At 47.4% G+C, this 16,734-nt stretch overlaps 1 protein-coding gene across 3 annotated transcripts in view; it reads left to right on the plus strand.

Annotated features, from left to right (window-relative positions):
- Positions 1–1,406: 1,406 nt before the first annotated feature.
- Positions 1,407–16,734, plus strand: part of TTLL6 (tubulin tyrosine ligase like 6) — a 56,260-nt gene continuing 40,932 nt past the window's right edge. Inside the window, exons 1-5 of one of the 3 annotated variants that reach the window (XM_058446097.1) lie at positions 1,451–1,560; positions 3,127–3,195; positions 5,826–5,900; positions 13,838–14,053; positions 14,896–14,934. In XM_058446097.1, the coding sequence (XP_058302080.1) occupies positions 13,879–14,053; positions 14,896–14,934 (214 nt within the window). In that variant the 5' untranslated portion in view covers positions 1,451–1,560; positions 3,127–3,195; positions 5,826–5,900; positions 13,838–13,878. Of the gene's footprint in view, positions 1,561–3,126; positions 3,196–5,825; positions 5,901–13,837; positions 14,054–14,895; positions 14,935–16,734 lie in introns of all 3 variants that reach the window. The other 2 variants (XM_058446098.1, XM_058446096.1) reach the window with 2 other exon arrangements.

Raw genomic sequence — 16,734 nt, forward strand, 5'->3', positions numbered from 1 at the left:
GATGGGGGAGGGGAACAGGCTGGGACAGTTGGTCTTAGGGAAGCATCTGCTGGGTGACCAGTTAATGATGGTCACTTGGCCCCTTAGGGCCTGTGGGGGAGGGGCACCACAGCACAGGGCCACCTGCTGGGGGGGGAAAAGGGAAGAGTGCTGACTGGATGGCAGAGAGGTTTCTGGAAGAGCAGCAGATGGGCCACTGGTTCCACCTTGGGCCTTCTGTTCACTCCGGGGTGACTGCAAGCACCACGTAGTAGGCTTCCAGGGTGGGCTTGAGGCTAAGCTACCCCCTTGCCTCTGGTGTTCTGCCTGTGCACATCAGCAGGTGAAGGGGATCTGTGTTGGGAGGAACTTAGGTTACCAACTCAGGCCCAAATGAACAATGTTTATTTATTTATTTGAGACAGAGTTTCCCTCTGTTGCCCAGGCTGGAGTGCAGTGACGCGATCTCAGCTTAATGCAACCTCTGCCTCCTGTGTTCAAGCGATCCTCCCGCCTCAGCCTCCCGATAGCTGGGACCACAGGCACGCGCACCGCGCTCGGTTAATTTTTGTATTTTTAGTAGAGAGGGGGTTTCGCCATGTTGTCCAGCTGGTCTTGAACTCCTGAGCTCAAGCGATCCACCCACCTAGGCCTCCCAAAGGGCTGGGATTACAGGAGTTGAGCCACTGCGCCCGGCCGTCTACAATGATTTGAATCCAGTCACTACTACAGATTCTCCACCTGAGACCAAATGGTTGCTCTGAGAAGCTCAGACCCCTAACCCCTTAAGTGTCACTGACTCTTCAGTCGGTCTAGGCGGCTCTCTCTTACTGATCAGTTCACTGGAGGCCATGACCCCCCACACTCTGGAAGTGAGGTCAGGATTCAGTACGCCTGAGCGGTCATTACAGGTTTGCAACGCCTATTTTCCTGTTGAAGAAGCTAAGCCTCACAGAGGTAACGTGGCCTGCCCAAGGTGACACAGGCACTAATATGCCTGGGATGCTGATTTAAGTCTCCAACCAATGTTTTCCCACAGTGCCTCCTGCTTCAGGTTTGCCCTCTCCGGAAGGCCTAAATTCAAGGTTCCCCCCTCCCTCACCGCAGCCCCGCGCAGCTGGACCTCCGGAGCCAGACGTTCCCGGCCGCGCCCGCGCACGGCGCCCGATGGCACGGGCGCGGGTGGGCTGGGGCTGCGGCTCGGATCGCTGGGCACGGGTAGGGCTGCGGGAGCGAGCGGCGGTCCAGCGCCTGGCGCCCGGGTGCGCGGTGCGCGCGTCCTCCGCGTCTCCTGGGACAACCGTGGGCGCCCCCCTCCGCTAGAGCCTGGGCGGTTAATTGGATTCGGGAGGGAGGGGGCATGGCAGCTACTGCAGGGGCCAATCGAAGGCCTAGAAGGCCCCGTATGCAAATATGAGGGCCAGGCGGACCCAAAGTTAGGGCGAGTGCGGGTTGGGGTTGGGGCTGTCGGGCAGCCAATGGGAGCGTTACTCCTTCATCCTTCGAGGAGGGGGCCGGCAGGTGTGGTTGCAAGCTGGACTAGCAGCCCAGCGGGGCGAGACCGGGGAGTAGGAATCGCGGGTAAGAGCGCCCCAAAGCCCGGTGCTGGCTCCAGACCGCAGCCTCCTGGTGCCTGTCCCCTGAAAACCTGGCTAGACACGTGTCCTTAAACCCACACTGGACCCAGGTCCCCAGGGTACCCCGCTGCCCTCCCTGGTGGCGTTCCACGGCGCCAGGCACTCACCCTCACGGTCCCTCGGCTCCGGGGCTCCCCCCTTCTCAGTCCCTCTTATTAACGTTCATTTCCCGCCCTCCCCCGATTTCCTAAACCACAGTCCACCAAGGAGCTGTCCCTTAGACACCAGCGATCCCTGGGACTCACACAACTCTCTTCATCCCCTTCATCCCCATCATTGGGTCATTTTCTTCATCACTGTTCTTCCTTTGTCTGGAGAAACCTTCCAGCAAGATACTTCCCATTTTTCATGGCCGGCATAGTCCTCTGCTGATGCCCCTACCGCCTTCCAGCCTGGTGTTCTTTCATTTCCAGTTGTTATTTCTCACCCCTCCTGAAAGAATACTCTTCTGGCTTTGCAGAAAGTTCTCCTTTGGGATTTGAACTCTAAGAAAAATATCACATTGGGGGATGAAGTGGGAAGGGAGCTAAAGTTTTTAAAGCACCAGTATGTGCGAGGCACTCCAAAAAAAATTTAATATTTATGCCAATCTTATTATTATATTTTCTTCTTTGTTTGTTTTAAGAGATGGAGGTGGGGGGGGGTCTCACTTTATTGCCCAGGCTGGTCTTGAACCCCTGAGCTCAAGTGATCCTCCCAATTTGGCTTCCCAAAGTGCTGGAATTACAGGCATGGGTCACCACGCCTGGCTTATATTTTCATTTTACAATATAGCCTTTATTTTGAACCAAGCACTGCTTTAAGCGTATTAGAAATATTAACTTATTTAATCTTTAAAACAACTCCATAAAATGAATATTATTATCCCCATTTTACTTATACAGAAGCTGAGGTACAAAGAGGCTAAGTTGCTCACCCATGGTCACACATTCTAGAAACTAGTAGAGCTGGGATTTGGATCCAGATCCATCTGTCTTTGTTAGCAATGCCTTGAATATTGTGGAGAAAATGACTAGGCATGAGCCTGATCTGAATATTGCATCTACCGATCTTGCAGACTTTCTCAGTTTCTAGCAGAATAAAAGATGGCATCTAAATCAGCAAGATTCTTATTGTTCCCACTACATGTGACTTGTCATTCTCAACACTTCTTATTGGCAAAGCCCTTGAGCGACTGGGTGCCCCATCCCTCCCTTGTTAGTCCATATTTTGCTTAGGACCCTTTCAGGCCCCGAGCTGAAATTCAAAGGGTGACTAAAACGCAAAGTCAAAAGACCACAAAAAACATCCTATTTTATCCTGTCTGAATCAAAGCGCAAAGCACTTTTCTAGATGGGAAGCTTTTATCCTCCTAGTGGTCCTGTAATTACAGAGAAGATAGGGAGTGGGAGAGGAAATAATTGCTTGGATTTTTATGACATACTGAGTTGGAAGGGCAAAGCTGAATGCAAGATCCAGAGGTCTTACCTCCGCATCTTTTCTTCCCCCATCCGATTTGACATTTTCCAAGAACTAGCCACTGGAGGCCTTCAGAGGGATGCTTCCAGTAGGGAAATGAGGATCAAAAGATGAAAAGGAGGTACGTGAAGGAAAACCTATTATCTGGTGAAAGAGAGGGACTTCACAGACAGACACAATAGGCAAAACTTTCAGTGCTCTATATATTCCTATAGACTAGAAAAAAGTCCCGGTGGTGAAGGTCAGAGATGAAAAAACTTGGCTACAACTTGAAATATGTTCTCCCACGGTTCTCTTAGTCAACCACCAAATTATTGTTTTCTGTCATTTATAGGATGCCCGTGTTCATTCAGTTTTGCAAAAGAAAGCACTAAACCGCCGGGCGTGGTAGCTCATGCTTGTAATCCCAGCACGTTGGGAGGCTGAGGTGGGCTGATCACCTGAGGTTGGGAGTTTGAGACCAGCCTGACCAACATGGAGAAACCCCGTCTCTACTAAAAATACAAAATTAGCCAGGCATGGTGGTGCACACCTATAATCCCAGCTACTCAGCAGGCTGAGGCAGGAGAACCACTTGAATCCAGGAGGCAGAGGTTGCGGTGAGCTGAGATCGTGCCATTGCACTCCAGCCTGGGCAACAGGCTGGAGTTTTTTTGAAACTCTGTCTAAAAAAAAAAAAGAAAGAAAGAAAGATAAAAGAAAGCACTAAACATTTTCCACCATCTGCAACACCTCCAGGGGAGAGGAGAGTAGTCAACAGGTATAGTCCTTCAGAAGTGGAAATGAGACAGGGACCCTCCTCTGAGTTTTTTCCAAATAACCAGCAATGGACCCGTCCCAGTGGACCCGTCCCAGTGCCCATTCCCTCCCCCTGGTGGCCAATGTAGGACATTTTCATGCTGTCTAACCAGGATCTTGTTGACAGCCTCTGGCTTGGAAGATCTCAAGATCAAACCCTATACTAAAATGGAAGGAAACATAAGAATTTTTTCAGTGTCTTAACTATCCTACTTGGAAAGGTGAACTAATACCCTTCCTTAATGACACAATGCTCTTTCTTGTGTCATTAAGAAAAACTGAAGATGCTATTTTGCTATTTACTGTGTTTGTTACATTGGTAGTACAGCTCTTAGTCTTTTTTTTTTTTTTTTTGAGACAGTGTCTCCCTCTGTCACCCAGGCTGGAGTGCAGTGGTGCGATCTGGGCTCACTGCAACGTCTGCCTCCCAGGTTCAAGCGATTCTCCTGCCCCAGCCTCCCGAGTAGCTGGGATTACAGGCGCCTGCCACATGCCCAGCTAATTTTTGTATTTTTAGTAGAGACGGGGTTTCACCATGTTTGCCAGCTTGGTCTCCAACTCCTGACCTCAAGTGACCTACCTGCCTTGGACTCCTAAAAAGTGCTGGAATTACAGGCATGAGCCACCGCACCCGGCCTTAGTCTTTTTAAAACTCTCTAAAGCACTTAGTCCACTTTGTCTGTCCACTAACCCAGCATAATGGGAAGATAACTTGGGGACCAGGAAGCTGGGATTTTTGTGGTGCTTCTGACTTCTTGCTCTCTGGCTAGGTACAAGTCCCCTCCCCTAGCACAGACTGGCAGAGGGCAGGGAGTTCAAAACCTCCTCTAAAAAGATTCCTCCCAGCTCTAACATTCAGGAATTCCATAGAAGCTTAGAAAATATTCTCATTACGCCCTTAATAGGAGCCCTGGTATAATGTGGACATTGGAGAAAAGAAAAGAAAGAGAGTGAAAATAAATACAAGTAGAAACAATACAGCTGTTACCAGGTTATGGCAAATCTGGAGAGATCCAAGCCCTTGTTGGAGATGGGAATTTAGAAGCAGTTGACTTTAAGGAAAATGATGTGGGACCAACTGATTTTTTTTTTCTTTTTGTTTTTGAGACAAGGTCTAGTTCTGTCTCCCAGGCTGGAGTGCAGTCGTGTGATCTCTACTCGCTACAACCTCAGCCTCCCGGGCTGAAGTGATCCTCCCACCTCAGCCTCCTGAATAGCTGGGACTACAGGCACACGCCACCACACCTGGCTTATTTATTTATGTATTTATTGGTAGAGACGGGGTTTCACCATGTTGTCCAGGCTGGTGTCAAACCCCTGGGCTCAAGTGCTCTGCCCACCTTGGCCTCCCAACGTGCTGAGATTACAGGCATGAGTCATCATGCCTGTCCCCAGCTGATTCTTAAGGGACTAAAGTCACTAAGATTGCTTTTGGGAGTTAGGAGATCAGTTACTTTACTTTATGGTCACACTATTTATGGATGGCCAGTGGAGAGGAAAAGGCAGTGAGGGGAGCATGGAGAGACAGGCTGTGGGGTCAGATGGACATGTCTTCCAACCCCAGCAGTGCCTCTTACCTTAATCTCTCTGTCTCAGTCTTCTCATCTGTAATAGAGGAAAGAGTATCTATGATAGGTTATTATGAGGATGAGACATTATGTTTATAAATGCTTTAGTGTAATGCCTGCTACTTGGTAAGTGGGTTGTCAATAGTCTATTGTAAGTGAATGAAACAAGCATTTTAAGTGCCGGCTATATGAGAAGGACCCAAGGTTGATGTTTTAACAATGTAAATAACAAATGTTACTTACCTAATGCTCACAACAACACTTCTATTATATAGCTAAGGAAAATGAATCTTGGAGAAGCTTAATTAGTTCATGCATTTATTCATTCTTCCAGCCCATTAATTCAAGGAGCATATGAACATCTCATTTTTAATATCTTTTCTAGACACTGCTAGGAGCTGAGAATGCAGAGACACAGCCTCTTCCATCAGGAAGTTCACAGTCCAGGGTTACACAGCTGGTAATGGTAGAGAGCACTTTGTGGGTACCAACTATGTGCCAGGCACTGTTCTAAGAACTTTGTGTTGCATTAAGTCAAATGAGTAAACTCATTTAATCTCCATAACTGGGAGAAGCCCCTTTACAGATGAGGAAACTAAGGCAGGAGGTTAAATAAACTGCCTGAGTTCAGACAACTAGGAAGTGGCAGAGCTGGGATTTAAATCCAGACAGACTTCGAAATCTGAGTTCTTAGCTACTACACTGCAGCTCCCTCTTAATAAGTGGCTTAGTCACCTATAGCTGACGGCAGAGGCCCTTACACCATGATGTATGTGTATTTCAGGATGCCACCAGCAGCTCCCCTCACTCCTTTGTATTCTCCTTAGGCCATGTCTTTTGCCTTTCCTCCTTTTATTCCTCAAGGCTACAAGACTGCTTTTGGTGTTGGCACCAACAACTGTTAAGCAGGACAGTAGGTGGGAACTACCAGGTGAGCAGGGAGTGGTTGCTAAGACTGGTAAGAGAAGTCTTGTAGAACCAAATAAAGTCCACATCTGAAAAGTCTGAGGGCGGCAGGGAGTTGGGGGCGGTCCCAGCTTCACCTGGGTCAAATTTAATTCTTATTCTGAAAACCAGGGAATGAAAATGCTTTCTGGCTGGGCGTGGTGGCTCACGCCTGCAATCCCAACACTTTGGGAGGCTGAGGTGGGCAGATTACCTGAGTTCAGGAATTTGAGACCAGCCTGGCCAACATGGCAAAACCCCGTCTCTACTAAAAATGCAAAAATAATTAGGCCAGCATGGTGACAGGTGCCTGTAATCCCAGCTATTTGGGAGGCTGAGGCAGGAGAATAGCTGGAACCTGGGAGGTGGAGGTTGCAGTGAGCCGGGATCATGCCACTGCGCTCCAGCTTGGGTGACAGAGCAAGACTCTGTCTCAAAAAAAAAAAAAAAAAAAGCTTTCTGCTCAGCCCTGGTGGAAGTAGCTTTTGTCTTCACTTGAAACTGCTTGGAGGCCAGAGATACTAGAGCAGAACTGGTATAAATTCAGATGTCTATAGGGTCAGGCATGTAGCTTTAATGAAAGAAGTGGGCTGCGTTTAAGAAAATGTCACCTCTCTTGAGCTGGGCACAGTGGCTCATGGTTGTAATCCCAGCTACTTCCAAGGTTGAGGCAGGAGGATCTCTTGAGGCCAGGCGTTTGAGACCAGCCTGGGCAACATAGCAAGACCATGTCTCTAAAAAAGAGATGTCTCAATGCTACTATAAGAAAAATAGGCTGGGCTTGGTGGCTCACGCGCTTTGAGTAATCCCAGCACTTTGAGTGGCCAAGGTGGGTGGATCACCTGAGGTCAGGAGTTCAAGCCAGCCTGACCAATATGATAAAACTCTGTTCTCTTTTTTTTTTTTTTGAGATGGAGTCTCGCCCTTTCACTCAGGCTGGAGTGCAGTGGCGCGATCTCGGCTCACTAATAGGCTCTGCCCCCCGGGGTTCACGCCATTCTCCTGCCTCAGCCTCCCAAGTAGCTGGGACTACAGGCGCCCGCCACCTCGCCCGGCTAATTTTTTGTATTTTTAGTAGAGACGAGGTTTCACCGTGTTAGCCAGGATGGTCTCGATCTCCTGACCTCGTGATCCGCCCGCCTTGGCCTCCCAAAGTGCCGGGATTACAGGCGTGAGCCACCGCGCCTGGCCAAAACTCCATTCTCTACTAAAAATACAAAACTTAGCCGGGCATGGTGACAGGCACCTGTAATCCCAGCTACTCGGGAGGCTGAGGCAACAGAATTGCTTGAACCCAGGAAGCAGAGGTTGCAGTGAGCCAAGATCACGCCACTCCTTTCCAGCCTGTGTGACGAGTGAGACTCTGTCTCAAAAAAAAAAAAAAAAAAAGAAAAATAATAGCATAAGGATAACTGTCACTTGGCTCCTGTGTCAGGGAGACAAAAAGGAGTGTTGGGCATTGGGGCAGACTGGAAAATGTCTACAGGAGGCATTACTGAGCTCTAATTGATTGCTGGCATGAAGGAATAGAGACCTCTCCAAAAGAAATGGAAATCTGCATTTTCTAGTTGTTGGCAACTATATATATATATACACACACATACTATATATATACACACATATATATGTACTATATATATACACATGTATATATGTACTATATATATATATACACACATACTATATATACACATAGGTTTTTTTGTTTGTTTGTGTTTTGAGACAGGGTCTCACTGTTGCCCAGCTGGAGTGCAGTGGCATGATCACAGCTCACTGCAGCCTCAATCTCCTGGGCTCAGGTGATTCCCTTACCTCGGCCTCCCGAAGTGTTAGGATTATAGGCATGAGCTACTGTGCCCCAGAAGCAGACATTTCTGCAAGCTAGATTCAGCATGCATGTCCCCAGTAGGCAAACTTTGAAGGAGATACTCTCTTTCAGGATTTTTGGAGAGACAGGATTCAGCCTTGGAGATTAAACAGGGAGAGAAGCTTGGGGGAAATGAAAGCAAGGAGGCCAAAGACAAAGCAAAAGTCACATGGAAAGTACTGTTTGCCATCTTGCACCTGTCTCGGGTACCATCCAAGATGGCTCTTATGTCATAGGCAGCCTAGAATATGAGGAAATGCAGGCAATAATTCCATGGTAAAACAGTTCATCTAAAAGTGCATGGGCTCAATTTTTTACTCCACATGCTTGAGGCCATCTCATGCAACAGCAAACATAATTTGACCTTTTTTTCTTTTCTTTTCCTTTTTTTTTTTTTGAGACAGAGTTTCGCTCTTGTTGTCCAGGCTGGAGTACAATGGCACGATCTCGGCTCACCGCAACCTCTGCCTCCCAGGTTCAAGCAATTCTCCTGCCTCAGCCTCCTGAGGAGGTGGGATTACAGGCATGTACCACCATGCCTGGCTAATTTTCTGTATTTTTAGTAGAGAAGGGGTTTCTCCATGTTGGTCAGGCTGGTCTCGAAGTCCCGACCTCAGTTGATCCACCCACCTCAGCCTCCCAAAGTGCTGGGATTACAGGCGTGAGCCACCGCGCCTGGCCTTTCTTTTCTTTTTTTGAGACAGGTTCTCTGTCATCCAGGCTGGAGTGCAGTGGTGCAGCCATGGCTCACTGCTGCCTCAAACGCTTAGGCTCAAGCAATCCTCCTACCTCAGCCTCCTGAGTAGCTGGGACTACAGGCATGCGGCACTGCACTCAGCTAATTTTTTTTTTTTTAATAGAGATGGGGTCTCACTTTGCTGCCCAGGCTGGTTTTGAACTCCTGGGCTCAAGCAATCCTCTCACCTTGGCCTCCCAAAATGTTGGGATTACAGGCGTGAGCCACTGCACCTGGCCTACTCTTTGAGGCAGACACATAGAAGGAGCCATGACTTGTTCTTACCACTCAGGCAAGGACTCAAAAATGGGCAAAGAGAACCCGCACTTCCAGAGGTCAAATTCAGGGTCAGTTTTCTCTCCCCAAGTTAACATTAACCTTTAGGTAAACAGAGCCACTCCTCCTTGAGGGCTTGGTACATAGGAGCCGTTGCGGAGGGCTAGAGGAGTGGAGCTAGCCGTTTACCTTCAAGGAAGGAAGCAGTCCAAGGTCAAGATTTCTAGCACCTTAGTTCCCCTGAACTTTGCCAAGAATGTGCCTGTTCACTGGGAACAATTGACTCACAAGACCCAGGTTTTATCTGTCCTGAGCACATCTCTTCCTCCCCCTGCTCTGGTGTCACCATAAAGGGTCTTGCCCGTAAGTGGCAGCCCTCTTCAGAAACAGAAAGAAACAAGTGGCAATCCTTGGCTGACTTAACAATTCTGCCCTCTGTCTCACTGTAAGCATTCAATGGGAGCATGTATATGAAAATTCTTTGAAAAGCCCAGAGAACTATCCCCACATAAAAGCTTATAATTATATTATTTATAGGTAGCTTCCATAGTTAAAGGGCTCCACACCACCAAATTTGGTTTTAGAAACGAACAGAGAGAGGTGGAAGGGTGCAGTCATATCAAAGACATTGGCCGTAGGGTATAAAAGTTGTCTAGAATTAGCAAGTTTGGGCCGGGCGTGGTGGCTCACACCTGTGATCCCAGCACTTTGGGAGGCCGAGGCGGGCAGATCATTTGAGGTCAGGAGTTTGAGACCAGGCTGGCCAACATGGTGAAACCCTGTCTCTACTAAAAATACAAAAAAATTAGCCTGACATGGTGGCGGGTGCCTGTAATCCCAGCTACTCAGAAGGCTGAGGCAGGAGAATCGCTTGAACCCAGGAGATGGAGGTTGCAGTGAGCTGAGATTGCACCACTGCACTCCAGCCTGGGTGACAGAACGAGACACCATCTCAAAAAACAAAACAAAACAAATAGCAAATTTGTATAGAGAGGGGAGATGATTCCCAAGAGATTGTGGGGCCCTGGTGAGCCTGCTCTTGTTGCATATTGCTGGTAGTATTCCAAATTATTGCAATCCTTCTGGGAAGCAACATGGTATTTTATACACACACACACACACACACACACACACATACACATATGAGAAGCTATGTAATTTGCATGTTCATTAGCCCTGTAATATCAGGATATTAAGAAAATAGCCCCAAGTAAGTAAAAGGCCTTCTGCAATAATGCATTTTAGAGCTATTTATATAATATCAAAATTGGCAGCAACTTACATTTCCAACAATAGGACAATGATTGGTTACATACACTCAGGTGCATTCTTTCAATGGAATACATACAGCCATTAAAAACTAGAAATAGCCGGGCGCGGTGGCTCATGCCTGTAATCCCAGCACTTTGGGAGGCTGAGGCAGGCGGATCACGAGGTCAGGAGATCAAGACCATCCTGGCTAACACGGTGAAACCCCATCTCCACTAAAAGTACAAAAAATTAGGCGGGCATGGTGGCGGGTGCCTGTAATCCCGGCTACTTGGGAGGCTGAGGCAGGAGAATGGCGTGAACCCAGGAGGTGTAGCTTGCAGCGAGCCGAGATCGCGCCACTGCACTCCAGCCTGGGCAACTGAGCGAGACTCCATCTCAAAACAAAAACAAAAACAAAACAAAACAAACAAAAAAACTAGAAATGGCCATGCACGGTGGCTCATGCTTGTAATCTCAACACTTTGAGAGGCAGAGGCGGGCAGATTGCTTGAGATCAGGAGTTCAAGACCAGTTTTGCCAACATGGCACAATCCTGTCTCTACTAAAAATATAAAAGTCAGCCGGATGTGGTGGTGCATGCCTGTAATCCCAGCTTCTTGGGAGACCGAAGTACAAGAATTGCTTGAACTCAGGAGGCAGAGGTTGCAGTGAGCCGAGATTGCACCACTACACTTCAGCCTGGGCGACAAAGCAAGACTGTCTCAAAACAGACAAACAAACAAACCAAAAAACCCAGAAACATGTAAATTTTGCCACAATGAAAAGGCTGTTTATAATCTACTAAGTGGACAAAAAGCAAATACAAAATTGATTACAATTATATTAGAATAATTATGCTTAGAAATTATTATTTTGGCAGGGCACAGTGGCTCACACTTGTAATCCCAGCACTTTGGGAGGCTGAGGCAGGCAGATCACCTGAAGTTGGGAGTTTGAGACCAGCCTGACCAACATGGAGAAACCCCCATCTCTACCAAAAATACATAACTAGCCGGGCGTGGTGGCGTATGCCTGTAATCCCAGCTACTCGGGAGGCTGAGGCAGGAGAATCACCTGAACCCTGGAGGTGGAGGTTGTAGTGAGCCGAGATCGCGCCATTGCACTCCAACCTGGACAACAAGAGTGAAACTCCCTCTTGAAAAACAAAAAACAACAAAAAAAGACATTATTTTTATTTTTAAATTTTTTTTTTTTTTTTGAGACAGAGTCTTGCTGTTGTTGCCCAGGCTGCAGTGCAACGGTGCGATCTTGGCTCACTACAACCTCTGCCTCCTGGATTCAAGTGGTTCTCCTGCCTTAGCCTGCTGAGTAGCTGGGATTATGGGTGTGCACCACCATGCCTGGCTAATTTTGTATTTTTAGTAGAGATGGGGTTTTGCCATGTTGGTCAGCCTGGTCTCAAACTCCTGACCTCAAGTGATCTGCCTGCCTCGGCCTCCCAAATTGCTTGGATTACAGACGTGAACCAGCGTTCCTGGCCTTATGCTTAGAAATTAAGAATAAAAGTGAATTCACAGACAGTTTAAAGTGGCTATGATAGAGTAGGAAAGCTACAGGTGATTTCTCATCCTACCTCATTTTCTAAGCCTCCTTTAATATTATATTATTTCAATGATAATACATTGTAATATATTATTATCTTTTTTCAAATCCAAAGAATTTGTGAGGGAGGAACAGGTAGTAAGTAGCAAGGGGACTGTGGACATCAGAGGAGAGGGGTTGAAATGTGAGGAGGTTTGCAGGATTTTTGGAGGTGAGGAGAGGAAGGGAAAGCACCAGAAAATTGGCTCTGTGGTCATAGGTGCCTTGGATGTGAGGGAATATGAATCCGTTAATTGGGCCTGGCAGTTCTGGGTTACCCAAAGGCAAACTAAGCATGTTCTTAAGGAGGAGTGAAGCAGGGGCATTCAAATCCATTAAAAACAGTTGATATTTGATATTTCTTTTTTTTTTTGAGATGGAGTCTCGCTCTATGGCCCAGGCTGGAGTGCAGTGGCGTGATCTCGGCTCACTGCAACCTCTGCCTTCCAGTTCAAGCGATTCTGCTGCCTCAGTCTTCCTAGTAACTGGGATTACTGTACTGGGGTACCTGCCACCACATATGAATTTTTTTTTTTTTTTGAGATGGAGTTTCTCTCTTGTTGCCCAGGCTAGAGTGCAATGGCACAATCTTGGCTCACCACAACCTCCGCCTCCCGGGTTCAAGCGATTCTCCTGCCTCAGCCTCCTGAGTAGCTGGGATTACAGGCATGCACCACCATGCCCGGCTCATTTTGTATTTTTAGTAGAGACGGGGTTTCTCTATGTGAGTAGGGCTGGTCTTGATCTCCCGACCTCAGGTGATCCACCTGCCTTGGCCTTCCAAAGTGCTGGGATTACAGGTGTAAGCCACCGTGTCCCTTTGTTTTTGTATTTTCAATAGAGATGGGGTTTCACCATGTTGGCCAGGCTGGTCTCAAACTCCTGACCTCAAATGATCTGCCAGCCTCAGCCTCCCAGAGTGTTGGGATTACAGGCATGAGCCACTGCGCTGGGCAATATTTGACATTTTGAGCAAAGATGAAAGAAATCTCATGGGGCCAGGGAGGATGAGATCTTTACTGGACGTCCTTATGTGTATTTTATAATTTGATCTTGTTTTTATTTTGGAATGGATGGTGGGGGAGACATAGCCTTCTCTGTGGTTGGTGTCTCTGAAGGTCTGCATCTGGCCCTGGGCTTGAATCTTATTGTTCAATCAGCTACACATTAGTCTGGTACTCCACGAGCGGCAGTTGCATTCATTTTCAGGCCAGCACATTGCTGTGTGGAGGTTCAGTGCAGTGCTGAAACAGTTAACAGACCTCCTCAAAGCACCTCCACCTGCACCCTCTGGGACTAACTCTCTCAGCTAGGAAGGCTTGGGGGCTTCGCTGTCTCCAGACACTCACTCACTTTAATAAGATTGTTTACCAGGTGGTGTGCTCGCTTCGGCAGCACATATACTAAGATTGTTTACCAGGTGGTGCCATGCACGGCATCTCAGGCTTCTCCTGAAAATCCCAGGAGGGAAAAACCAAGGCTAGGGTTGGCTGAGTGAGTCTCCAAGGTCACAGCCAATGGCAAAAGGTGGAATCAACTCCCTCCCTGAGCTTGCATCAAACCGCGGAGGCCGGGTGGCATTTTATAAACTGCAACCTGTTGCGTTGAATTAGAACCCTGGGTCTCCACCCACATGAGCGAGGGAGGGGGTCCCCCTGCAGGTGGATCCCTGTAACTGCGGCTCCCTCTGCTCTCCCTCTCTCTCTCTCTCTCTCTCTAGGGGCCTGGTATTTCCCCAGAGCCTCCTCCCAGGCCAGGGAGATGCCACAGTGCCCGACTTTGGAAACCCAGGAAGGGGCAAACTCCGAAGAGAAGGGGGACGGTTCCAAAGAAGATCCAAAAGAAACCATCGCGCTGGCTTTTGTGAGAGAGAACCCAGGGGCACAAAACGGACTTCAGAATGCCCAGCAGCAAGGCAAGAAGAGGAAGAAAAAGAGGTTAGGATTGAAAGCTGGGGAATGGGGAGCCATGTTGGTAAGAACAGGAAGGACCTGGAGGGAAGGGGGTCTTGGCTGATGATGAGAGAGTAAAGGAGAAACTGTGTGCTGAGACTGTCAACATCTCACCACTTTTGGTTCATATAAAAAGAATCTATTTCGATGATCTGTTTTATAGAATCAAATGATTGTGTGTGTAATCTAAAAAACCACACCTTGTCCTAATTTTCATTCTATTTGTGTTTAGAATGCCTTTAAAAAATAGCAGGAAGAGAAGATTTCCTTGTTTTAAGAAGGTGCTTATTTGTCCTGGAAGTTTAGTACACCTTCAATATGATAGCACCATACTGACTTATCAGGATCCAACTGCAGCTTGTGCATTCCGGTTCTTGTTTAATATTTCACCATGCCTTGCTCCATTCAGACTGATTGATGAAGGAAAGCTTGTCCACTTTCTTATTCGTAGCTTTCCTTAATGGGGGGAAGAGGAAGGAGACAAGTATTTTGGCCAAAAATATTTTCAATTCCTGTCCCTGATGAGCCAGTGGAGTAAAAGGCTTGAGGCAATGATGTTAGTGAGGAGCTGCAAGCAAGATCAGCTGTAATTGCAATACAGAATTTCTACCTTCTGGGTAGAGTAATAGTACCCTGATGCCATGTTTTCCACCATGCTGTACCCCTTTGGACTCATGTCCTCAGCAACAGGGATGGTCAAACCAGGCTCAGCATGGCAGGATAGATTTCAGACAGCTCCACCTGGGACAGGATGTTTCTGGGCACAGTCACTTGTTCCGGCAAGTGTGTCTCTGTCTTGCTGCTTTCCTTTTTCTCTTTTCCAGATGATTGGTGATCAATCTATCCAGCTGCCGGTATGAGAGTGGTGAGCATCTACATTCAGATCTATAATGGGGACCCACTGGATTCTCCCAAAGGGTTGGGAAGAGTCACTCTTGTATATTTGTGAGGATGAAAGGGTGTATCTTCAAATCCCGTCCTTCAGTTCTCCTAGCTCAACGAACAATTTAATTAAAGAGGTTGGGAATCCTATTCCAAGAGTCATGGGTTTTCACCACAATGGTGTGTACTTCAACTATCTATAATTCTTATATATAGTGATTTGGGGATCTACTTGTAAAAGAGACAGCTGTTGCTGCAGCCAGTGGCTCTGTTTTAGAGTACAAGTTACAAACCTGCAGTTTGTGAACTGAATCTGATCTACAGACCTATTTTGTACTTTAGAACACAGTGTTGCTGTTGTTGTTGCTTTTTTTTTTGACACGGAGTCTTGCTCTGGAGTGCAGTGGCGTGATCTCAGCTCACTGCAACCTCCACCTCTTAGGTTCAAGTGATTCTCCTGCCTCAGCCTCCCTAGTAGCTGGGATTACAGGCAAGTGCCACCATGCCCGGCTAATTTTTTGTATTTCTAGTAGAGATGGGGTTTCACAGTGTTGGCCATGCTGGTCTCAAACTCCTGACCTCAAGTGATCCACCCGCCTCGGCCTCCCAAAGTGCTTGGATTATAGGTGTGAGCCACTGTGCCCGGCTCTTGCTATATTGTATTGTATTATATTTATTTTATTTTATTTTATTTTTTTTGAGACTGAGTTTCACTCTTGTTGCCCAGGCTGGAGTGCAATGGCACAATCTCGGCTCACCGCAACCTCTGCCTCCTGGGCTTAAGCGATTCTCTTGCCTCAGCCTCCCGAGTAGCTGGAATTACAGGCACGCACCACCTGGCCTGGCTAATTTTGTAGTTTTAGTAGAGATGGGGGTTTCTCCATGTTGGTCAGACTGGTCTCGAACTCCTGACCTCAGGTGATCTGCCTGCCTCAGCATCCCAGAGTGCTGGGATTACAGGTGTGAGCCATTGCGCCTGGCCATTTATTTATTTTTTTTGAGATGGAGTCTCGCTCTGTCGCCCAGGCTGGAGTGCAGTGGCATGATCTTGGCTCACTGCAACCTTCGCCTCCCGGGTTCAAGTGATTCTCCTGCCTCAGCCTCCTGAGTAGCTGCGAGTACAGGTGCACGCCACCATGCCCAGATAATTTTTGTATTTTTATTAGAGACAAAGTTTTGCCATCTTGGCCAGGCTGGTCTCAAACTCCTGACCTCAGGTGATCTGCCCGCCTTGGCATCCCAAAGTGCTGGGATTACAGGTGTGAGCCACTGTGCCCAGCCTGTTGCTGTATTTTAAATTCGAATTTGAATGCTTTAGGGTAGTCTTTTACTGTCCCGGTTACTGCAGGCACTTCTCCCATTCTAGGCCCTTGAAGGCATTTGAGTTTGTGTTGGAGTCAGCTCCTACTTATTAATCCTAACAGGGACAGAAAGAAGGATATGACATCACAAACGTGGTTTTGAAATCCAGTGTATACTTAAAAAAATGCATGCTTAATATACCATATACTAATTAAGCTTGGCTCTGGCTAATGTTAAGGATTAGTTTACATTCCCTGAACATTCAGAGCTTGGTGTTTGGAGGAAAGCCAGAAGCTTGCTTTCTGGCAAAGGGAAGCCAGAACAGGGAAATCACTCACCCCAGATAACCTTCTACGGGGATCATTGAGCACAGGATGGATTCTTCAGTAGTTTTCAACTCTCCATGTTCCTTTATTTTCTTTCTTTCTTTCTTTCTTTCTTTCTTTCTTTCTTTCTTTCTTTCTTTCTTTCTTTCTTTCTT

The sequence above is a fragment of the Hylobates moloch genome, unplaced genomic scaffold (assembly GCF_009828535.3).
Source record: "Hylobates moloch isolate HMO894 unplaced genomic scaffold, HMol_V3 SCAFFOLD_10, whole genome shotgun sequence".
NCBI lineage: Eukaryota > Metazoa > Chordata > Mammalia > Primates > Hylobatidae > Hylobates > Hylobates moloch.